This window comes from Glossina fuscipes, unplaced genomic scaffold (genome assembly GCF_014805625.2).
Source record: "Glossina fuscipes isolate IAEA_lab_2018 unplaced genomic scaffold, Yale_Gfus_2 112, whole genome shotgun sequence".
Taxonomy (NCBI): domain Eukaryota; kingdom Metazoa; phylum Arthropoda; class Insecta; order Diptera; family Glossinidae; genus Glossina; species Glossina fuscipes.
The window spans coordinates 1,629,893-1,652,725 of NW_023998455.1; the positions used below are offsets into that span (position 1 = coordinate 1,629,893).

Sequence of the window (22,833 nt, forward strand, 5' to 3'; positions counted from 1 at the left end):
TTAACGGCGCTTTCGTTCTTGAAGTAGCTTTATATCGTTGAGACATGCGTGAACTGACTACGATCAGTAATAATGCATTCCAACATTAAAGCAGACATATTCGTGTAGGTTACTTTTTTCCTCATGAGATTATTAGTAAGTATTTCTTGGTTCTTAGAGCATTTTTGTTAACAGGACTTGGCTCTGTTAATTATGATTAATAAACAAAGCCATTGAGTAGCATGAATGCTTTTGCCAATCGAAAAAGAAACAAAGAAGTTCCATTCGGCGGGTTACGAATCCCTCTATGCCCACCAATACCAATACCAATACAAATGCCAATACCCACCAATGACCACATTTTCTGCCCACAGTTACAGCGGTCACATTTGCTTCGTCCACTTTTAATAACTCATCATTTGGTAAACCTTTGAAAAACTGCAGCAATTGCAACTCTGAAACCACTGTCATGAAAGGGATCACATGTAGTATGAAAATGTATTATGTACATATCTAATATATAGTTTATATATGAAGTTGTTTTGTCCTTACTTCATTCCTTTGGAACCTGATCTCTGCTAAAGACTCGCGCCGAAATTCAAAAACCTGAAGACTGAAAAGCTTTTCGTTTCATATTGTCTTATTGTATGACGATAAAAAATTTCATCGAAATCTCTATCATCACAGTGACCGACTTCTAAGATACTCAGACGGAAATTCATGACAATTGCGGCACAATAATCTGGCAGTATGAAAGGAGCAGTATGCTGTTGATAACCGATAGCATCAAGTACTTTTCTCGCACCACATAAACGCTTTCTCCACTTACGATCTTAATGCCCAAGATATCGGTTTTTTCTAAACGTCCCAAGACTTTATGTATTAAACATCCACCAGAATTAGGATGTACAGTTAACGATGTACAGTTAAAAAAGTGGGCGTGATAGATTTATGTGCAAGCCCAAGCAAGCAATATGGAAGAAACTGAAAGAATCTTGGAAAAAAGTCTGTAGTTTTTCATACTTTCTTCTATAACTTTCAATCGCGTGAAAACGTTTACAAAAACCTATAAGTCAGGATGAACTTCGTGGTCAGTCTAAAAATGATCGATTCACAATATGAGGTTGAAAATTACACAACCCTGGAAAAAGGCCGATGTTCTTTTTCAGATCTTTATCCATAACTTTCACTACCATGAAGATATCTTTGGAAATCTGCGACTAAATCAATCCGAAATTCCAATTAATTCGTGATAAGGCAGATCACAAGTTAAATTCCTCTTTATTCAATTTTTGTATAAAATATCAAAGTACTTTTTCGCATATTTCATTTTTTGTATGTATGTAAATTTAATCATTACATTTTAATGCTGGCAATGCTACGTTTTCATTTATGTTATTATGTTATTGTCATAGAAACGACGTTTGCTTTTCATTTATTTTGATTTGTTTTGCCGGGTCGGATTAAAACTAGTTTTATTTTTAATTATTTCCTGAATTTTGCATTTCTTTCGAAAAATATAAAGCAAATAAAACGCAGCTTAATATGGCCAATCGTTATGCGAGACGTTTATCTTTTATAGCTGAATGGTATCAAGAGGAAGCCGCAATTATCAGAACCTTCACTATATGTTATTACGTTGCCGATAATGCATTGGAAGTGGTAAATGTGTCTCGCATTATTACATTTTCAATAATAATTAATTAAATTTCATTCTGATTGACAGTTCGATCAACGCACTAAGAAAACCTTTTTAAGACGTACAAAAATGCCCGAATTATCGGAACGTGATTTCTTTGTTGGCTCGAAAATTAATATATTTGGCCGTCAGTTTGATATAGTGGATTACGGCGATGAAATAACTAAAAATACTTTAGCTAAATTTCGTAAAAAGTATGTTGTACATTGATTTTATCTTAATCATAGAGAGACTATCAGCGCCACAAACATCAAAACCCTATTAAACATTATTAAACATTCTTAAACATTATTAAACTTAAACACTTCTAAACGCTTCAAAAGAGTAGTTTGTTTTTTTTTGCATGCTGAGTTCGGAGGATCTAAATTAATAAGACTTATTTATGCTTTATACGTACAAAACATTTACTACAATTGTTATTGTTTTCGCAATGTTTTTTAAGCTTCCATTTACGCGTCTCTTTATGGTTTGTTTTTTTTTGCCTTACAATGGTTTGTGTTATCATTATTTGCAGGACATTTATTTTATTAAAGAATAGCATTTTGCCGCACTTGGGCACAGTTCTTCGCGCTTTGATTGAAAGTAATTTCAGCATTAGTAAAGCTAGAATGGTTCAATTCACGGCCGAGCAAGTCAAAGATTTCTTAGCAGAGAAGAGCAAAGGCGACGTTCAAACTTCGTAAATAGTTAACTTTTCACAAAAAGAAAAAAAAAATAATGAAAAAATTAATTTTCAAATATGTATTTAGTGTGCTGATGAATCAATTATTATCAGGACCTTCTATAGGCTTTGAATTAATTGCGGATAATGCTGTAGAAAAAATCAAATATTGCCAAGGTCAATCTAAAGAGTGCATGAATGAAGATATGCCATCAGCTCTAAGAGGTTTATTCGAACGTGAAGATGTACGTAATGGCATTTATTGTTCGCAAACCGATGAGGATGCATTAAGGGTAAGTCATATATATATATATATATATATAAAATAGTATTTATCAGTTTTAATTTCAAAATCAATAGTTTTTGGACAATGTTTTGTATATTGCACATGCAATGATCAAGAAAAAAAATGTAAATGCCACACGCTTTGAATGCTTGCACGTGAATAAGAAACACTTTTTGTTTTCCGTAATGATGATACGTCTTGGTAGGCTTACAAAGCACAAGCATTTTGTTTGTAATCTTTAACAAGTAAGAAAATTATATTCTGTTGTGACCTAATCTTTTATGGGGTGTTGTTTTTTTTTATTTTCAAAATAAGTTTGCGGACGTTGTAGACGTGACCCTTGAAAAAGTTTAGATCACTTCTATTATAGGCTTATTTTTGCGAATGTTTAAATGCTTAACAGGTACTAAGGATTGGGACAGACGGACAGACCGAAATTTTTGGGGGCATTCCAAGATTGGATGTTGAAGCTTGCTTGTGCCCTTGCAAAAAAAATTACATTTTGTTACACTATAACATTAAGTAGACATGGTCAGTTTTTCACATAGAATGTTTGTTCAAATTTTTGTAGATTTATCAGAGTTGTTCTCACTTCAGAAAATGACTCTGAAGCGTACGGTATAATAAAAGCTAAGTCTGTTTTAAGAATGTGTGGGTATTATACACAATCCTGCAAATTTAATATACGTAAATAGTGTAGCGAATAAAAATTTTCATACAATTTTCGTTTCGTTTACCTAAAGGTTTCTCCGCAACAATGTTGACTCAATTTGATAACCAAGCTCACATAACTTATTGGCATGTGTGTGGAAGTCGCAATTGGTCTTTTGTAAAGAGTCGGGTTTTAGATGCAAGTTAATATAAACTTATTTCCCATACAGAAATTTAAGCTCAAGATTTTCAGCTTAGGTTAACTGGCTTGAAACTGCTTTCGAGAGCAGCAAAGAACTTTCTCTGACGTTATGCTATGTGCATGTGTTGTCTCCTATAGTAGATCTCCTCCTTTAGATTCTTCCACAATAATTGATATTCTATATTTCCCTAATTGCAACTAAATATCTAAAAAGTGATAGTCTCTAGTATTTTTTTTTAACTAACTCTAGGATTGCAATTTCTTTTTCGATGGCAAGAGTAGTCTACAAATAACGGTTAAATTGAAAAATAGTACTTTGGCTGTTATTAAACCTCATGCCATAAAGGAAGGTAATCTTGGTAAAATTATATCGGAAATTACTTCAAATGGCTTTAAGATAACTGCTTTGCGTATTCATTTACTGGAACGAGTTAATTGTGAAGAATTTTATGAAGTATACCGTGGCATTGTACCCGAATATATCGTAAGGAAGTGTGGAATTTTTGTTATATAACTTTCATTTACACTCGTCATCTTCAGCCTATGGTCGCTCAGTTAGCCAGCGGTGTTTGCATGGCTTTGGAGATTATGTGTGCGGATCCGAATAAAAATAGCTATGAAGAGTTTCGTAATTTTTGCGGGCCCACCGATCCGGTAAGTGAACCCGTTTTTTCCTTTATTTTTTTTTTCTTGAATAAATCTCTTTTATTTTCCTTTATTTTCGAAGGAAATTGCTAAACTCTTAAGACCACATACCTTAAGGGCTAAATATGGTTCTAGTAAAACCTTAAATGCTGTGCATTGCACAGATTTGCCGGATGATACCGTATTGGAGTTGCAATATTTATTCAAAATTTTAGATTAATTAAATTGTTTTATATATTTATCTTTTCTTTTTTCTATTTAACACTCTACATTTTTTATAAATAAATTAGATTTTTTTTTGTTTTTTACATTAAAATTTAAAAAAAAAAATTGTTTTTTTTGAATAAAACTTTTTAAAATATTTCTCCTTTATTACTTTTACTCGTACTGGGTAATTCATCTTTAAAAGTGTCTTGTAGAGGTGTAGCTTCATTGGCTATTAACAGTAAATGATGGCCCAAACGTTCTTGTGAAACGTAATCATAAGCTAAAAATATGTAAACCATGAGACCTATGAACATGATTATGCCATAAAAGAAGAATTCGTCGCTTTGATTATTAAATGGAGCCAGTTCCTTGAATAAGACTACAATTAAATTGCCAAAAGCATTATTCAGAAACCAGGCGGCAGTGACTACAGATTTCATCGACGGCGGAGCCTGCAATGCAAGTAGAAATGAATATATGAATTATTAACTTGGAAAGTCTATATATATATATATATAGAGTGACTAACCTGTGTGAAAGCAAATTGCAAGCCCGGTATGGAAAGCAATAATTCACCCAACATTAGCAAAAGGAACTGAGGTATTTGCCAACATACATTCACTGACTTTGGAGGTTGCAACTGTTTACAAAAAAAAATTAAAAAAAAAAATATATATATAACAAACTTAAGTAATTTCCACTTGAATATCTTTCAATGACTTACTTACATAAATATATTTTTGCAGTAAGGCAGCACAGATAAAGGAAAGAGCTGAGAAGAATGCGCCTAGGGCTACGCTTTGTAAAGGCTTCATATCATAATTGCAAACCTTAAGCAGTATAGGTTTTACTATATATTGCATGAAAGGTATTAAAATGAATAAGAATACTGGACCGATAGCTTTAGCCTGATCTGGTTGCAATTTTATGCCTGAACTTAATGTAGTATTCATTAGAGAAGCCTGAAATGTCCAACTCGAATCTTGTTGAGCCAATAGAGCAAAATATAAAGGTAAAGGAAGAAATAATTTAGCCAACTAAGAGAGATAAAATTTATTTTGTAATTATTTGAAATGAAAAATTGCTTCAGAAAATCAAAAAAAAAAGAAAAAAAAAAAGAATCGCATATTTACCTTTAACACCTTGGCCACCTCATTAACAAAGCTATCATCGTATTTATCTAAAGCATAATGTAACCAATAATTGGGTCTTTTTGTTAACGATTTTTTACACCATTTCTTAGCTAATGCGTACTTTACACAGCCATAAAATTTTAATAAAATATTTTCTTCGGATAATTTTTCCGCTTTATAGAAAAATTTACCGAAAGTAAAAATTACTGAAAAGAAAAGAAATGAAAAAAAAAAAACAAATTTAATAGGAAGTCATCATCCCCGAGAGATCATATAGTATGTTACTTTTTTTCTTACTTACTCCAGCCTAAGAAAAATGACGAAGCCAATGTACCAAAAACTGCCGGATAACAATCGCTTTTATTGAAACATTGCACCTTGGCTCGGATCATTGGTGGCAGGATTTTACTTAAAAATATTCCCATGTAATAGACGAAATAGTACAGTGAGAAATATTCAGCTAACTGCTTAGCTTGCTCTGGTACTTGGAATTGTAAGGCTCCCAACGAAGCCACACATGCCCGAGTGGAACCGTTACCAACGGCTATAAAAAGTAAAGATGTAGAAACTAGGAAACTAAAAAGGTAACAAAAAATACTCATAAAGCGTAATTTAAGCTTAATTTGTTTGAAAAGAGAATACCGGGAGAGGAAAAAAAGAGAGGGAAAGAGGATTGAAATGAACCCTCTGTCTGAGTAACCGTGAAGTCTTATCACAGTCGAATACTTTTTAATACCTTTATAAAAGATAAATCGCTCTTCTAGGACTTTTCCTTAAGTAAAACGAATGAATCATCGGGCTCCGTTTTCGTAAAAGCAGTCCCATCAACGACTTGCCGAAATATTAATTTCATTTTCTTTTTTTTTTGTCGCTTTTATCTCGCTTATCGACAAAAATTAAAAGTGGTCGAAATGAAAAAAAAAATTTGAAAAATTTTTCAGCCATAAAAAAAGGAAAAAACTATATTCGGCCGCGTTAGAGTCTTTTTTTACCCGTCCTCGCTTAATACTGAATACTTTGTACGGTCTCGAAAATCGTTAGGTGAAGCAAACGTTTTCATTAAAGGAAGAAATTTTAATACTCTTTAGGAGTGAATAGGAGTGGTCGATTTTTCCCATTGTTATAGTGGCACTACAGGACCACCCATAGACTGTAGAAGCCAATTCTTGTCGTTGTATCAATGTTACAAGTTATGTGCAAAAATTTGCATTTTTTTTTTATTTTTGAAAACAGAGATAATCTAAGGTTATATTGTACCATAGTCGCGTCCTTTACTCGATTTCAATCAATCTTTGTGCCGAATTTAAAGCGGATTGCTTCATTTTTGCAACCAGGAGAATGTTGATCACAGACGGACGGACGGACGGATACGCTTACATCAGTTTCGAATTTGATGCTATTCAATAATATATATAGTTCGCGAGGTCTCCGAAGTTTTCTTCTATCTGCTGCGAAAGTTTCGAACCCCAGGTATAAAAAGGCTTTTAGTATGACTCAGAGAAAGAGAGAGAGGAGCAGGGAGAAGAAGATATGGGCTTAAATAATTTATTCAACTTACATTAACACTGATCCTAGATAAGGTAATGAGGTAATAATTAGTAACAGCCAACCAAAGCCGTACAGGAAATAGAAGCTTGTGATGCTGCGCACGTTGCCCATATAGCTATCGGCCAAAATAGCACCGAATATGGGACAAAATTGACCAAAAAAATTAAATATATGTAAAACAATTGTTGAAACGCTTTCACTTAAATTCAAATCGTCGCGTAGATATAAAGCTAAAATTGCTGCGAAATAAATGCAAATATTTGAATTGAAATTAATTGAAACATTTTTTTCATTTAACACTAATTTGACGGGAACCCGTCAATTTGACAGGTGAACTTTGTGTGTATTCTCAATCTCGCAAAAGTAATGATACGAAGTTGAAATTTGGCCCAGGAAATCCTTGAGCAATAAAGAATAGGACTTTAAAAAATAGTGTCGGTCTGTTCGAAGACACGCCCACAATGCAGAAAACCATGCAACATATTTTAAAGACACCGAAGCTTTTTCGCATTTTCGTCCAATCTCTTACAGATCGACTGCCTTGCTCGATTGAAGATATGAAGTTAAAGAATGGGCTCGATCGGTTCACAGACATGCCAATAATGCAGAAGAAACTAAAAGGACGTCTTAAATGTCGGTTTCCCTATAGTGAATTTTTAAAGAGAAATATCCATCAAGATGCATAGACGTTCCTTGATCGATGAAGAATACAAAGTTGAAAACTGGGCTCGATCATGGTTCATGGACACATCCATCATGTAGAAGAAACTAAAAAAACTTCGTCAGACACAGACATTTTCTTCATATTTTCGTGCCAGGTCTTAAATGTCTAGTTCTTTCTAGTGAATTTTTTAAAGGAAAAAATCCAACAAGCGGCACAAATATTCCTTGACCGATTAAGGATACAAGGTTGAAAAATGGGCTCGATTTCTTCAAAGACTCGCTAACAATGCAGAAAAAACTCAAACAACCTATCAAGACACCGAGAAGTTGTTCATATTTCAAAAAATATGTCAAATTGACGGGCGCCGTAAATCTAGTAATAAATTTCTTAAAATCGCTTACTTCTCATGCCATTCGCAGCGAATGCTTCCAATAGTTTAGTTAATAAAACGAAAATAATTGCGATGGGATACTTCGTTGGACGCGGTTGACGTGTTAAGTTGGTGACCAAGCCATATCCTTGAGGCTTCTTTGCGAAGAACTTTTGAAATCTTGATTTCGAGAGATTTTCATTGAAAGTTATCACACTTAGGGCAGGCAAAGCTAAGAGAAAAGTATTTTTCAAAATTAATTATTATTCAAATATTTCTCTCTCTCTTGCTTACTCTCTTCGCTGGCAATTTGTGAAGCACGAAACATGATCTTTTTTTTTTTTGCTTGTTTTCTTCTTTTGCTATATCTTTGGTTAATTAACAGTAATAACCTTTTTCGCACACCTTGATATTGTTGTAATTTTTCTGAGCCATGTATAGTTTTTGTTTTGTTTTGTTTGTTTGTTTTAACCACAATTATTAATCTTGAATTTCATGCTAGAATGTTTAACAAATTTTTAATTTTTCTTTTTTTTGGGGTTTTTTTGATTTTTATTTTCAAATTATTATTAATTTTCAATATGTAAAATAAATTGAAAAAATTCCAAGAGCGCAAACGTTTGAACACTAGCCCGAATCAGAGCTTAGTAAAAACTTAACTTCTATTCAATAATTTGCGATTTGCATTGTTCACGTTTTTGTTTACCGCGAGTCTACTGCCCCGAGCCTGTCTCTGTTGTTGCTTTGCTGTCATTAAATCTCGAGTCTAAGCTCACATGCACACTTCTGTATCTCTCTCTCTCTCTCTCTCTCTCTCTTTCTTATTCTGTGTTTGTGCATATTTCACGAGACCTTTATCGTGTCTATGTATGAACCTATTAGGCCTCGCATTTGTTTTTTTTTTTTTTTTCTTTATTTTTATTACTTCACTCTCGTTATTTCCCATCACTTTGCTTTGTATTTGTTATCTGTTATGGTTTTGTTTGTAACTTTTTTTTTTATTTATTTGTTTTTTTTCTATTTTTATTTATCTGTAAAAAAAAATAAAAATAAAAAAATTGTTATGGGAGTCTGGTTACATATCTTAGTAGGTGAGAGTAAAAAAAAAAAAAAAATAGAAACTCTTATCTCTTATCTCTTATCTCTAGATTGGTATTCAAACATATCTGAACGGTTGACTGATGCCAGCCGTATAAGTTGATTGTATGAAGTATTTTCTGTTTTGGATATAAAGCAAGTATAATATGCACTAATTTAATGAGATATGGCTTATATCTCTTTAAATCGGAACATTAAGTTCTTCACTAAATTTTGGGAAAAAGTAGAAATACGTTTTCAGACACCCTTTGGACCAAGAAATGGCGGATTTTTTTTTACTAGGAGCATTTCGGAATGAATCGGAACGTCTGAACATAAATTATGCATGGACTGAGCTGAAGAGATCTATCTTATATATCTATAGATCGGAATATTAAGTTCTTTAATAAATTATTGAAAAAAAATATAAATATGTTTTCGAAACGAAGTAAACATGCGTATGAAGTAAGTATGGACCGAGCCAATTAGGTATTGCTTTTATGTCCAGATTAGAGTATTAAGTTCTTTATAAAATTTTGGAAAATAGTAAGAATACGCCACGGACCGAACAATTGATTGCCCAAAGTGATTGAATTTTAGGTACGTAGCATATTATATTGAATAGACATATATATATATATAGTTTTGATGAAAAAGGCCCATCGCTCAACTTTTCGCTTGATCTATTATGTAAACAGAAGATAATATATATATAAATATATATGTATAGATCGATGCGTATATACATATAGACACCTGCACACCTGTGTAGAGTTTTCATTAAAGCCGACAGCCTTACTACTTACTGCTACTGCTTTAGTCTTGGAATTTATTTCTCCGATTAAATCAGTTATAATAATGAAGACAGTAACAATAAAATAAAAACTTCTAAATGAAAAGCTGAACTGAAGCGATTAATTTTCGGCAAGCTTCTTTTGAAGGCGATGTCATCGACGTTAAAAACTTTCAACGAGGTGGAGCGGATCGAATGATCGTTGGATAAGCTAAACTCCGAACTATAAGGTTGAGGCATCAAAACTTTCATGTCATTAAAAATAAAACCTAATGTTGGAAATGCTCGAAAGAGTGATCCGATCCAAACCATTTTCAATAGCCTTCATCTTTGTGCCAAAACCGGTCTTGAGTCCCTATATAATCAATTTCATCAAGGTATCTTGAAAATACAAGAAAGCAAGATCGACAGAGGAACAGATAAGCTTAAATCGATTCAGCTCTGGACATAGTAGGTCTATCTCAAGTCCCTCTGAGTGTTGTACACATCCAAAAAAATTTAATATACCGGTGTAGGGTATGAAAATTGTAAAAAACATTTACTTTTCAAAGCAGAGGATCTTTCATATATATAGTTCTGGGTATAAACATTAGATAGAATGATAAAAATATAAAAGCCGGTGGTCTTGGGTGGTAAAGCTCATCATACCTTTTGAGTCACAGAATTCTTTCTTCTTTGGTCCAAATAAATTTTAATAATAATAATAATAATAATAATAGATAGAGTGGATTAAACCAGTATACTTTCGTCTTTCTGTCCGTAAATGAAAAAACTTTTATTGCATTGTCTCCTTTGCTGATAAGCAATAATCGGTACAATTGCATCGCCCCCGCCTTATGTTAGCAACGATTTAATTTGTTCTTCATAACACTTGCCGTTTAAACAGTCTCTGTAAAATGGTTTTAACTGCCCGTTAAAAGTTATTGAACTTTTCGATATCGTTTACCTTACTTGGGTAACTAAAACTGTGGTTTATGATGATTAATCCTATGAAAGATTTATATAAACTACAGAACGTAAGCGTATCGAGACTACAAAGTTTCAACACCTGAAGTATGTTTGGTAAGAAAGAATTGTGAAAGAGAGAATTAATTGTAATCGATTACCTTATATTGTTAACTAACAACTCTTCTGCAATAATGGTTAGTAAGAGGATTATGTTTATAACAGTTTTCGGGTCTTGGGAATGCATGTTTCTTATCTTCCAGCCGCTTCATCTATGTTTTCCTGCTATTAACTTTGCTCCAGTAAAGGAGTATTCACTAAGAGTATCTGTAGCTGAGCTCTTTGTCTATTATCTCTTACAGAAATTGTTGGACCTCTGGCTCTAAAAGGTGTATATTTATACCCTAGATCACTTGTGGTACAAGATGTATTAAGTTTGTGCGCAAGTATGTAGTATCTAGAACGGCTTAAGGCATGTCCATCGTTATGCTAAGCTTATTTTTATTCAGCTTGTGGAGACGTAGACGGCCTTAAGATGGATCTATCCTTTATTATATCGTTACACTAAACATGTCTGTCCGTCCTAATTATTTTTACTAAGTTTGTGGGGACGTACGTTATACTTAGAAGGGCTTAAGGCAAATCCACCTTTTATTATATCGTTGCATTAAACATGCCTGTCCATCCTATTTATCTTTATTAGGTCTTTTGGGGGCGCGTATGTAATACCTAGAAGGACTTAAGGCATCTTTTCCTCTATCTTTTATTATATCGTTATACTATACATGTCTGTCCGTCTAATTATTTTTATTAAGTTTGTGCGGACGGATGTAGTACTAGAAGGGCTTAAGGCAAATCCACCTTTTATTATATCGGTATACTAAACGTATCTGCCCGTCCTACCTTAGTCCATGTATATACTTATATCATTTCAGCATTCTGAATTAATGTGAAAACTTTGCACCGGATAAAGCAATTTTATGAATCGCTTGCTTAGGAAAACTGAACTTTAATGTGATAAAAAGGCATCATTGAAGCAATAATTCCTGATGAAAATTCATCTATAACCATAGTTTGACGTAAAAATTAAGTGTTATATTAATTAACATAATATTGATATATTAAGGCCAGAGGTCTATTTTTTAACATTTTACGATAAAAATTAGTCTTTAGTAAATCATCTATAGGGATATTTAAATTACATAGTTATATTTTTAGAAAGCACTATATATAGAGATTCTTATAGCGATGAAGCCTAGTTTGAGGGAAGCAACCGGAGAATAGAATTTTTGACAAGTAAATTAAGTTTGCTAAATTAAGACCATTTTAAGTGTAAAGTGGCTTCCATAAATATGGTAATGTACGAATTTTGGTAGCTAATGGCCTGGTCAAACTATAACATTCTTAAGAAATTGATAAACAAGCTGTAAGAAGGAGACATTCTAATGTTATGAACTGGTCTTTTCATTTGGATCACAAGTAAACCAGTTGTGTGAAGTATACTCGAAGATAAAAATGAAGATCTGTCAAATATAACTACAGTGGAGTCTTCACTAAATTAACATAAATTAATTTTTATTTTAAAATTTCTTTTATTTAATTTACACAAAATTTTCTTTTCTGCGCTATAGGGTTTTCAAAATATCTTTCTCATAAAATTTAAGATGACATCTAATGAACAGGTAAATCGCTTATGACGTATATGGTAGATTCCGTGGCCCCTCTCCGGGGTTATATTCATATGTAAGAAAAAAAAAAAAAAACATTGACATTTCCGTTGTTTACACCAACTTTTTCGCCTCAAAGAAACTCTTCAAATGTCGCATTTGCCAAAAGCCCATACATACTAGTACGATAGTTTGAGCCAAAGACCACCAAAGTACTCGTGAATTAGTACTTTCACTGGTATGACGGAATCTCTCCTCCCGATAGCGTTGATAGTTTTGTTCTTTTGTTATTTGTTCGACTTGGTCAAGCAATTGGCGAATACGTAATTGTAACTCGGTAAGTTTTTCCTTTTGCGCCACACTGGCATAATCGATAGCATGTTCACCAACTTGTATATCTAAATGAACACGCAACTGGGCGCCACTAAACCATGCTGTACTATTCGAATACATGCAAATTACATGCTCGCCGGGGGTATGAGACGTAAAAGAAATACGTCCCTCCGAGCTGTAGACTCGCGATAATATTATTTTATCATCGCTGTCCCTAACTTGAACGTGCATGCCGATGCCCGGTGATGAGGGCATAAAACCATTTGAACGGGGATCATATAATTCCACTTTGTAATTAACTGTAATCACAAATACATAATGTTAATAAATTTCCGAAAATATCCTTATAAACCATACCAATAACTGTCGTCTCATCGGGCACTTCTTCGATAAAACATTTGCGCTTCGTCTCAGCTATGTGAAAATATAAGCCGAATGCTGTCTGCCAACTGGCCAAAACTAATAAGAATGACACAAGCTGTTTATGCATTTCTAAAAAAAAAAAGAGTAAATTTATTTGTATTTGTAAAATTTACAACAAAAATTTATTTTTGAATCTACTTTTGGCAGTCACGACACGTCATGAAAAAAGTTTACAATTTAAAAAGAAAAAATCTTTTTTTTGACAATTTACGAGAAACATTTACCTTAGACGTTAGAGAAGTTAACGAACAATTGCTTTTTATTAAATAACACCGAAGAGTGAGACTTTAGTCATATCGTAAATTAATTAAAAATGGTAACGTACACATAGAGGAGAAAAGCAGTAAAATTTATGTGTATTTATACCTCATTTCGATACGTTACTTTAAAATTATATATATATTATATTTTTGTTCACAATTTTGCACATAACATATATATTGCGCAGTATGAATTCTCGCCTCTATTGTAAAGTTACTAACTGTTGTAGCCTCTGCATTATGTTTACGATATAATTACAGGTGATTGACTAATGTCATACGTTACAGCAACTTTGGCAGCTTTACTAAAAACGTGTTAACGTTTTCGCTCCGTAGTTTACTTGGATGGTTGCAGCGGTCTTAATTGAATAAGTTGATTTAAGTAACAAATTCTGGAAAATGTGGCCCCGTTTTGGCATTAAAATTGGTAATAGCACTTTCTGCATTGCTCATGTGAAGCCGTCAGATACTTGGCCGAATGTTATAGCAAATAAACAAGGTGATAGAGTTTCTCAAGCGTGTTTGCTCTGGGATGGCGGCAACGAAATTGAATGCGGATTGACTGCTCAACAGAAAATGGCTACGCGTCCTAAACAAGCTGTCGCTAATTGTTTTCAGTTCTTAAAGTCATCGGAAGAGTTAACAGATGATTTCCTAAGTATTGCATGTAAAACTATACCCTGTAATTATGATAAGGTTAAACACACGTTCAAATTAAATGCAAACAAGTCGTCAAATAATGATGAGGACATAGAGACTGTTAAGGAAATGTCTCCCTTCGAAGTACTTGTAAAATTGTTTGAATGCGAATTAGAATTGGCAAAGCAGTATTGTAGTGATGCAAGTGAGACACCTGTTATAGTGTTATCGGTACCCAGTTATAGCTCGACACGGACCCGTAGCTTAGTAGTCGAGGCGGCTGAAAAAGCTGGATTTCAAGTGGCTCAAGCCGTTGAAGAACCTACAGCTGCTATATTGGCTTACGGTATTGGCGAAGAATCATGCAATGATGATGACACAAGGTACACATTAACAATTAAATGCGGTGGTCTCTTTAGTCACTTTGCTTTATATGAAGTCAGACGTGGACTCTACACTAAGTTGGATTGCTTTGGCCCATTTGCCATTGGCGGCGAGCAAATCACCGAAGAATTAGTAAAATTCATATGTGAAGACTTTCAACGTAAATATAAATTGGATCCGAATGAAAGTAGACGTTCCTTAGCTAAAATACGTACAGCGGCTGCAAACTGCAAACACATCTTAACCACTTTACCTTCTACTCAGTTATATATAGATTCTTTAATGGATGGTATAGATTTTAATGCACAAATGTCAAGAGCACGTTTTGAAAGCCTTATACAACCAGTTATTACCAATTTTATGCAAAACTTGGCGGATGCTGTACAGAAGATGCAACAAAATTTCCCGCAAGCAAAAAAAATTGATGCAGTCGTTTTATTAGGAGCAACCACCCAAGTACCGAAATTGCTATCAGCGATTTCTGCTAGATTTCCAGACGCTGAAATTCATAATTCACTAGCAGCCGATGAAATAGTGGCAGTTGGTTGTGCACGCCAAACATTGTTCCTACAAAATCCCGATAATCAAATACTCGAGGCATTCGAAGAATGCCTTTGTGTAGCAGAGGAAGTGGTCATATGGCATGGTAACTCAAAAGATGAAATTAATTCGCAAAAACTTCTCAATCCAGGCGATATTCTACCAAAAACAGTTATATTGAATATAAAACTGAAGGAATCGTGCTCGGACTCTGATGTATTTCAACTACGGGCTGGCACGCAAATAAAAGAGGTGAATATTGAAAAGGCTGCTTCCAGTATACCTGAAGAAGAATTTGTACGTTTAGAAGCTGAAATACCAAAGGTGATCAACAATTCGCCAGTGATACGTTTAAGATGTATTTGAAGTTTCTAGTTTTTAGTAAATGATAGTTCAAAAATTCTATAATTAAAAATAATTAAGAAAGATATATATTTGGCTTGAGATGATTTTTTGAAGACCCACCAAGAATTCGAGGAAACATACATATAACAAGTCCCTGTATTTTCCCGTCCAAATGTATATGTCATTACATTTTATTTAGAATAACTGCAGATAGATTATTACGCGATTTGATTTTCTCAATTGAACCTTATGGTCAGAAAGAAAGGGCGACAGTGAAAACAATTGGTCTCATCAATAAGTTAAGGTCTCATCAGCAAGTTAAAAATGATGACGTGCGAGTAGCCAAAGCCGAATTTTTTTAGAAGGTACGATAGAAACGAGCATTTAAATGGTTAGAAAGTTTTCTACTTTTTGTAACGACAGTTTATGAAGAGACCTGTGTTTTAACAGATCCTTTACTTATAGTGATATAATAAATATTAGCATTTACTAATGATGAGAGGAGCCTGCTGCGCTTCCTTTTTATACATCTCACCGGAAGAGAAGGATGAGTGTAAGCATTTTGTAGAACGTTTGCAACACCCAGGACGAAGCGTCAGGGATCCACAAAGTACATATTCTTGATCAACAACAAATTCTAAATCGATTTCAGTATGTCCGTCTGTTCGTCTGTGTAATGTCTGCTGTAAACGTTGATAGGGAAGGGTTCGTCTATCCCTAACTATGCATAATTACTAGTAGATATTCACCAAATCGATTACGAAGTGAGTACATATTCTACATACGCTGCCATAACAGCCTTAATTGAGCAATGGTTCTAAATTCGATCTAAGCTAGCCTAATGGACCGCTGCTACGGCCGGCATTTATACTATTTGCTTTGACAATCAAAAGAGTAGCATGACACCGAAACTAGTTATGTTCTCAATAGACGTAGATGAATCACCACATCGTGCGCCAGGCGTTTGAAAGTTTGAAGAGAGACAAAATTTCCAATGAACTAAAAAGGCTCTTGCAACAAGCTAATAAGGTGAGTAGTCTCATGAGCCATGGACACAAAGTAATGCAAAAGGAGTTGAATGACGTACAAGCGGATTGTGATGATGCCATGAAGCGAATGAGGGATCATCAAACTGAAATGATGGATTTTAAAACGTTTATTCCTATAGCCTAGGCTACTCTAGATGAAAGTTGAATTTAGGAAACGCTGACATTTTCTATTTTTTCTTTTTGTGGCTATTTATTCTATTTTACAGTATTGAGAAATCTTCTTTTTTTGCCTGGAAAGCAATGAAACGTAGACGTTGAAATGGTTCGCTTCGAAAAGGTATTTTCAGTCAATTCGTTTGTTAGGTATATTTTCTTGCCCATGTAAACTTTCCTTGTGTTTATTTACAGGCTGGTCGGAACATTGAATCGGCTTCAGCAAATAATTATTACGTTAATAATATTAAAGTTGTTAATTGGATATTCACTGAATCCCAGTTTTCTTCCTATAAAGAGTCAGCTTAAACTTGACTGCAGTCAGGATATGATGTCCACAATTTCAGATTTCTATTTCAATTTATAAAAGCATAAGACTTAATAACAGACGGAAGGATGGACAGTCGAATTTGACTTACCCCCGCTAAGAATCCATAAATCCACCCAAATCAGTTGCGGTCCATGCTGGTGAATGTTCCATCGGTAAAAAAACACCAGAAGAAAATAAAAAGCAGAAAAACTAATCTTAGGAAACTTTCTTATCAATTGTACACTCTCACATAACTCAAAATTCCATACTCTCACATAATTCAAAATTCCATACGCTACTTTTAAATTTAAAGAAATAAAAAGGAGGAATTTAAAGAAATAAAAAGGAAAATGGAAAAATTGCCATTTTCATTTTTCAAGTGTACTATTTACCTATCAGTTTTTTTTAAATTTCAAGGAATTCGAAAAAAATAGATCATCCAATTGTGGATTGACTGAAATTCGCTATGACATTACGGTCTAAACGAAATTCTTTGTACCATTATTGAATTAAAATTTTCCTTTTTAAAATTAGAAGAAGAGACAGAGGCTGTTGAAGGCAATAAAAATTTTAAAATTCCTTTTTAAATGCGATTAATCAGGAAAGACAGAAAAAATTAAAAATAAGGATAAACGTAACTGCCGCGTAATCATATGATTTAGCGAAATGCTCTGTTCCGCTATAATATACGATCTTTGTTGATACGATAATAGAAAAACAGAAGAAGCATCGAATCAAGTACTTTTTTTGACTTTTGTTGACGTTTGCATTGATTGAAATAATTGTTTTTGTTGTTTTTTTATATGAGAAATCCTTTAAAAAAATGGATTTAAATATTTTAATAGGAATCGCTTCAGCTTTATTGGTTATTTTATTAACGTTATATTTTCTACAAAGAAAGAAATCTAAGCAAGGTAAATGGAAAAGCCCCTGTTTTAGTTATAGAGCAACAATTAAGAAAAACAACAAATTGCAGATGCTGAAAAATCTCATCTACATCACCGGGCACAAAATCAACGTAATCAAGAGGCAATACCACGACGAGCTCAGATAGTACGAAATCAGCGCAATCGTTTAAGACAAAACGCCGTTGTTAACGCTCAGGTAGATGAGGAGGATAGCGAAGGCGATGGAGAAACGGCGGCTGATATGCCCAAAGGTCAAATTTTGGATGAGAAAATGGGTGCTAAAAAACGTGCTAAATTGGAGGCCAAAGAGCAAAAGAAACTTATGCGTGAACAAGAATTGAAACAACGCGAGGAAAGAAAAGTAAAAGAAGCTAAATTAGAAGAAGAGCGCAAAAAGCAGGATGAGCAGGAAGCGGCCGAACAACACAAACAAGCAGAAATTGAACGCTTAGCCCGCGAAGAGCAAGAACGTAAAGAACTTGAGGAGTACCTGAAAATGAAAGAAGCTTTCAGCGTTGAAGAGGAGGGTTTCGGTGAAGGCGATGACGAAGAAAAGAATAATCTTCTCGCCGATTTCATCAAATACATCCAAGATAATAAAGTAGTTGTATTAGAAGATTTGGCGATAGAATTTAAATTGAAAACGCAGCAAGCAATTGATCGAATTCAAGAATTGCAGAGTAACGGAACTTTAACGGGCGTTATAGATGATCGTGGCAAATTTATTTATATATCGGAGGATGAGCTAATGTCCGTAGCGAAATTTATAAAACAGAGAGGGCGTGTTTCCATAACTGAATTGGCAGAAAGTAGTAATAATTTAATTCATTTAACACCTTTAGCAAGTATTGACTAAAAAAGGACCACTTAGGCGGCATAAAGTTGTAAGAAAAATTATATAAAAAATTTAATTTTTTATTTAAAAAAACTATAAAAAAAGAAATTAAAAATATAATAATATAGACTATAAATAATAAAAGTAAATAATTGCTTTGGATTCTTAATTATTCATGCCATTGTCTTCAGCGGCATCCATATCCATTTCGTCATCGTCATACTCTTCTTCGCTTGTCTCATCGGGGTCATTGGCTTCTCGCTGACATTTAAAGCATTCGCAAACAAATATATAGTTTTCTTTAAGGATCTATAGAGAAATGTTGAAAAGAAACGTTATAAAAAATCTCAGCATATTCCAAATTTCAGATGCTTACGAACCTTTTGACGAGAATGTCTGCTTCTTTCCAATTGACCTTCATCGAGATATGAAATACAAATTTCCTCTCCCACTTGTATGGGTTGTAAGGCTTTCAAAACAACAATATCATTAGAGTAAGGAAATGTTACCTGAGCATTCGGTAAACAACTATGGTTGATTTTACTTTGAAGCAAGTAAAGTCCAGAACCTTCATTGTTTAAGAATTCACCAGCAACTGTTGAACAATTTAAAGAGAAATGGAAAAAGTTTGCCGATCAGAAAGCTATTTTCGAATATCTCTCTCTATTTCATTAGTTTTAATTTTTCAATAACTTTTTGATTAACTACGCTACACTAAGCTTTATTTAATCAAATTATATCGATGAGCAGAAAAATCTTTTACGTATGCAAATTAAATATTGATCGGTTGTAAATAAGAAGGACTTTTCCAGAAACGCTTTAATAGACTTGCATATAGAACATAGGTAAAACTATCACACAAACTATTGAGAATAAACACCAACACAATCAGAAAATTTCTTGTGTTCTTTCTTTACATTCATGTATATTTGCTATGGCAGCCAAGCGTTAATAACTATTGCAATTAACGTGAGCAATTTTAAAGAAATTGACTTACATTCTCCAACTTTGTGATAAATGTCATCAATATATTCATCCAATTTGTTTTTATCAGTTTCCGGTAAAGGCAATTCCGTAACTTTTTTTACCCATTCGGCTAAAACGCTCGTAGCAATGCCTTGACTATTTGTGCCCATTAGACCCATAAGTGCCTTGAATGCTTCCGGGGTGGTAAACTATAATAATAATAATAAAAAAAAAAAAAAAAAAAAAATTCGATAACTTATTTAATAGATATTTAATACAATTTATGTATACGTCCACCATGCTAAACTCTTCCCCTTGAAATGCTTCACAAAAAGCTACGTATAATTGTTCCATTTGTCGTTCGAAATTCTCTCCTAACATTTTGTGATAAATACGTTGCTCTTTGTTTATAACTAACGATTGAAATGATTGTAAATTTTCTAAAAATTCCTTCTTATTATTGCTTTCCTGATACATAGCCAGGAGTCGTACTAATAGCTGTATTGTGCCCGTCTCGGGAGGATAATGCATTTTCCTATAGAAGAAACGTTATCAATGATTAATAAAGATTTAAATAAAGAAAACAAAAATCAACATACTTCCATATTTCATTTAGTTTATTAATCGGATGAGAATTATCGTTCCTGTAGCTACCCAAACAGGCAATGCGATGATATCGTTTTAGTGCCTCGATGCGGCATTCTTCTGAACAATAACGTACTCTACACTTTGAACAACTGGTAAATTGCTTCAACCATTGTGCTGTAGGATCGTATTCCGTCAAAGGCACTTCTAAACCCGGCTGATTAGCTAAACGCCTTATATTCTCGGTTATTGTTTCTAGCGGGCGCATGCAGTGATCACAGGCCGCGTAACCGTAAGCCGCATTCCATGAGAATTGACATGACACAAACGGTTCTTCTTCAAATATAATGTCGTCCGTATTAAGCGATTTTGTGGACACCATTGCGCGTCCCTAAAGATTGGACGATTATTTCATGTTATTATTTATTTATTTTTTGTTTTTCTTTTCTTTTTTTTTTTTTCTTTGTAGTAACATATTAGAAGGCATTTCTACGTACTCTACCCGGTATTTCTTTGATTTCAAAAGCGTACATCACTTTTCTTCTTAAATGTCTAGAAAAGAATTTTTCTGTTTGTAATAAAACTTGTTTTTATTCAACATGTGAAATACTGCTAATGTCCTAGAGTTACCCCCTCTACTATAGGGCAAAATTTTCTATCTATAAAGAGACCGCAACTTACGTAATAAGAGGTTGTTATAGTAAGCACTTGTATATATATATACCTTAGTGAAATCCTAAATGCAAAGGTTTGTGCTTGCAGCGGAGAAACGTGAAGTAAATAACTGCTGTTGAAGAACTTGCAAGTAAATAACTCTATCAAGTATATCCTCGAAAAGATTCTTATTCCTAGTCCTATCTAGGTAATGAGATTTCTATTTCGGATCAGTTTGGAACAGGGAAGTAGGGACGATTTTTGGCATCGTTTGTCAAACGCCAATAGCTAATTGCTGACACGATCAAGCTTCGCTTATACTCACAGGCCTGAGAGAGACATTTACTTTGGAAATTATTACCTACGTATAATAACAGGTAGTTATTCCATGCGCTTATATATCTATAAAATCGAGTCATAAGCAGCCTCCAATGCAACTAGTTAGAATTTATTGTTCGTATTTACCCGCTGATAAGTTAACGAAACGAACGAGCTTTTCTTTTCACTATATAGACGAGGATTCACTTAGTCTTTTGTCAACTGTTTTATGTGATGTATGTTACATTCAACTGTTTCTCTTGACCTCTGAAATGAAGATTCAAAAAGTTCATATTGGACTTTAAACAAGGCAGTAACGTTAAGGCGAAAGCTGAAAAAATATGCACCATCTACCATCAATGGCAAAGAAGGGCCTGAAGAACGCAAGAAATTTGAAGATAATGAATTTCAATTCTTATTGGACGAAAAAAAACCCAGCTCGAACTATCGAAGAAAATTCAAACAGCTAAGCAATCAACGGTTTCTAGACGTTTACATGCGATGGGCGAGGTTCAAAAGGAGGGAAAACGGCTATTTGGCAAAATGACTGAAAATGTCATTTCGACCCCGTTCAACATGTATTGTGACTGGCGATGCAAAGTGAATGTACTATGACAATCCCAAAAGCAAAAAGTCATGGATTTACACAGGAGAGCCATCCACATCAACATCGAAGCGGTAATATTCATGGCCATAACGTTTGGCTGTGCATGTGATGGGATCAGCAAGGTAGAGTGTGTTAGAGCTTCATAATGCGATTAAAACTGTTACTGCAGAGGTCTACTGAAGTCAGTTCAATAAGTTGAGTGATATATGATAATGGCGTGTTTTCAATAAATGCCTTTTTCAAATGAAAGATTGGCCAAAAAACATGCAACCATCTTATATATACATACATATACATTAACGAATGTTTGTTGTAAAATAGAGAGATGGAAAGAGAAAGCAAGAATTTAATAATCTACAACGTAATGTACGATATTTGCATGTACGATAATTGATATCGTAATTTTTGCGGAATTTTATAGCATTTCATAATTAATTATATAAACCGCTACTATATTTACGATCTTAGTATCTATCTAAGTTCGAAATAAATATTCTTTTCCAGTATTAAGTTCAAAATAAGAGGATATTCTTGGTCAGCCCAGATAACTCGGTCTGTCAATTGGAGTCGCGAGTGCGGTGCCAAGTTTGTATGTAAAAAAAAATTATTTTCAAATTTATTCCTACAACTTTTATCAGCGTACGTTCAAAAACCATCCAAATTGGTTCTTAAGCGTCATGACTGCTCCATGGCTCCAACTTACGGAATTTTATTCGTTCTTATATTACGATAGGTAACTTTTGTTCATAGCTTTAAGTTGTATCACATATTTTTATTTAGAAAAATTTTCAGGTTGCATAGCGCTTGTCAGACGGCCTGTCTTTATGGCGGTCATTAGAAAATCGTATACCAGAGCGGCTAGTTGCTACAGTGATGGTATCAATGAATTTGATTGATGGTCGATTATATATTTTCTCCTTTGAGATCAGTTAAGAGTAAGCGGAGTATAGCATTTGAATGAAACTTGGATTTTAGTGACAATTTAGCGTCAGATCAT

At 33.8% G+C, this 22,833-nt stretch overlaps 6 protein-coding genes across 8 annotated transcripts; 3 read left to right on the forward strand and 3 right to left on the reverse strand.

The window, feature by feature from the left end:
• Positions 1-1,472: 1,472 nt before the first annotated feature.
• Positions 1,473-4,343, forward strand: LOC119639610 (nucleoside diphosphate kinase 7). Its single transcript, XM_038037089.1, has 7 exons — positions 1,473-1,641; positions 1,706-1,872; positions 2,193-2,357; positions 2,428-2,632; positions 3,729-3,962; positions 4,019-4,132; positions 4,206-4,343. The coding sequence occupies exons 1-7, from the start codon at positions 1,525-1,527 to the stop codon at positions 4,341-4,343; spliced, it is 1,140 nt and encodes a 379-aa protein (XP_037893017.1). The 5' UTR covers positions 1,473-1,524.
• Positions 4,344-4,453: 110 nt separating this feature from the next.
• LOC119639370 (solute carrier family 15 member 1) lies at positions 4,454-8,798 on the reverse strand. The gene is made up of 8 exons (XM_038036693.1): positions 8,340-8,798; positions 8,077-8,277; positions 7,022-7,250; positions 5,765-6,039; positions 5,464-5,669; positions 5,059-5,367; positions 4,860-4,970; positions 4,454-4,782 (listed from the first exon to the last, which is right to left on the reverse strand). Exons 1-8 carry the CDS (start codon positions 8,371-8,373, stop codon positions 4,477-4,479), a joined length of 1,671 nt encoding a protein of 556 aa, XP_037892621.1. The 5' UTR covers positions 8,374-8,798; the 3' UTR covers positions 4,454-4,476.
• A 3,675-nt stretch (positions 8,799-12,473) lies between these two features.
• On the reverse strand, positions 12,474-13,605 carry LOC119639579 (transmembrane emp24 domain-containing protein eca). 2 transcript variants are annotated; one of them, XM_038037045.1, is made up of 3 exons: positions 13,508-13,605; positions 13,218-13,352; positions 12,474-13,159 (listed from the first exon to the last, which is right to left on the reverse strand). In XM_038037045.1, the coding sequence occupies exons 2-3, from the start codon at positions 13,348-13,350 to the stop codon at positions 12,642-12,644; spliced, it is 651 nt and encodes a 216-aa protein (XP_037892973.1). In that variant the 5' UTR covers positions 13,351-13,352; positions 13,508-13,605; the 3' UTR covers positions 12,474-12,641. The 2 variants fall into 2 exon arrangements, with proteins under 2 accessions (XP_037892973.1, XP_037892972.1); XM_038037044.1 differs by having other exon boundaries at positions 12,475-13,159; positions 13,422-13,509.
• Positions 13,606-13,842: 237 nt separating this feature from the next.
• Positions 13,843-15,504, forward strand: LOC119639578 (heat shock 70 kDa protein 14). Its single transcript, XM_038037042.1, has one exon. It carries the CDS (start codon positions 13,943-13,945, stop codon positions 15,470-15,472), a length of 1,530 nt encoding a protein of 509 aa, XP_037892970.1. The 5' UTR covers positions 13,843-13,942; the 3' UTR covers positions 15,473-15,504.
• Positions 15,505-17,786: 2,282 nt separating this feature from the next.
• Positions 17,787-18,778, forward strand: LOC119639431 (DDRGK domain-containing protein 1). Its single transcript, XM_038036804.1, has 2 exons — positions 17,787-17,877; positions 17,940-18,778. The coding sequence occupies exons 1-2, from the start codon at positions 17,787-17,789 to the stop codon at positions 18,725-18,727; spliced, it is 879 nt and encodes a 292-aa protein (XP_037892732.1). The 3' UTR covers positions 18,728-18,778.
• Positions 18,779-18,868: 90 nt separating this feature from the next.
• Positions 18,869-20,870, reverse strand: LOC119639442 (SET and MYND domain-containing protein 5). Of its 2 annotated transcripts, none has more exons than XM_038036826.1 (6): positions 20,755-20,870; positions 20,272-20,648; positions 19,970-20,207; positions 19,704-19,881; positions 19,087-19,301; positions 18,869-19,015 (listed from the first exon to the last, which is right to left on the reverse strand). In XM_038036826.1, the coding sequence occupies exons 1-6, from the start codon at positions 20,788-20,790 to the stop codon at positions 18,872-18,874; spliced, it is 1,188 nt and encodes a 395-aa protein (XP_037892754.1). In that variant the 5' UTR covers positions 20,791-20,870; the 3' UTR covers positions 18,869-18,871. The 2 variants fall into 2 exon arrangements, with proteins under 2 accessions (XP_037892754.1, XP_037892753.1); XM_038036825.1 differs by having other exon boundaries at positions 19,964-20,207.
• Between the last annotated feature and the right edge of the window lie 1,963 nt (positions 20,871-22,833).

Excerpts from the sequence above, each read along its gene's own strand:
- LOC119639610 (XM_038037089.1), top strand. The coding sequence starts at position 1,525 with ATGGCCAATCGTTATGCGAGACGTTTATCTTTTATAGCTGAATGGTAT. Across the intron at positions 1,642-1,705 it reads CCGATAATGCATTGGAAGTG|TTCGATCAACGCACTAAGAA; the intron begins GTAAATGTGTCT and ends TCTGATTGACAG. Across the intron at positions 2,633-3,728 it reads CCGATGAGGATGCATTAAGG|GATTGCAATTTCTTTTTCGA; the intron begins GTAAGTCATATA and ends AACTAACTCTAG.
- LOC119639370 (XM_038036693.1), bottom strand. The coding sequence starts at position 8,373 with ATGTTTCGTGCTTCACAAATTGCCAGCGAAGAGA. Across the intron at positions 7,251-8,076 it reads CGCTGCGAATGGCATGAGAA|CAATTTTAGCTTTATATCTA; the intron begins GTAAGCGATTTT and ends TTTATTTCGCAG. Across the intron at positions 5,368-5,463 it reads AGGTGGCCAAGGTGTTAAAG|TTGGCTAAATTATTTCTTCC; the intron begins GTAAATATGCGA and ends TATCTCTCTTAG.
- LOC119639579 (XM_038037045.1), bottom strand. The coding sequence starts at position 13,350 with ATGCATAAACAGCTTGTGTCATTCTTATTAGTTTTGGCCAGTTGGCAG. Across the intron at positions 13,160-13,217 it reads CGATGAGACGACAGTTATTG|TTAATTACAAAGTGGAATTA; the intron begins GTATGGTTTATA and ends TTGTGATTACAG.
- LOC119639578 (XM_038037042.1), top strand. The coding sequence starts at position 13,943 with ATGTGGCCCCGTTTTGGCATTAAAATTGGTAATAGCACTTTCTGCATT.
- LOC119639431 (XM_038036804.1), top strand. The coding sequence starts at position 17,787 with ATGGATTTAAATATTTTAATAGGAATCGCTTCAGCTTTATTGGTTATT. Across the intron at positions 17,878-17,939 it reads AAGAAAGAAATCTAAGCAAG|ATGCTGAAAAATCTCATCTA; the intron begins GTAAATGGAAAA and ends AACAAATTGCAG.
- LOC119639442 (XM_038036825.1), bottom strand. The coding sequence starts at position 20,790 with ATGTACGCTTTTGAAATCAAAGAAATACCGGGTAGA. Across the intron at positions 20,649-20,754 it reads TCAAAGAAATACCGGGTAGA|GGACGCGCAATGGTGTCCAC; the intron begins GTACGTAGAAAT and ends TCCAATCTTTAG. Across the intron at positions 20,208-20,271 it reads AAACTAAATGAAATATGGAA|GAAAATGCATTATCCTCCCG; the intron begins GTATGTTGATTT and ends TTTCTTCTATAG.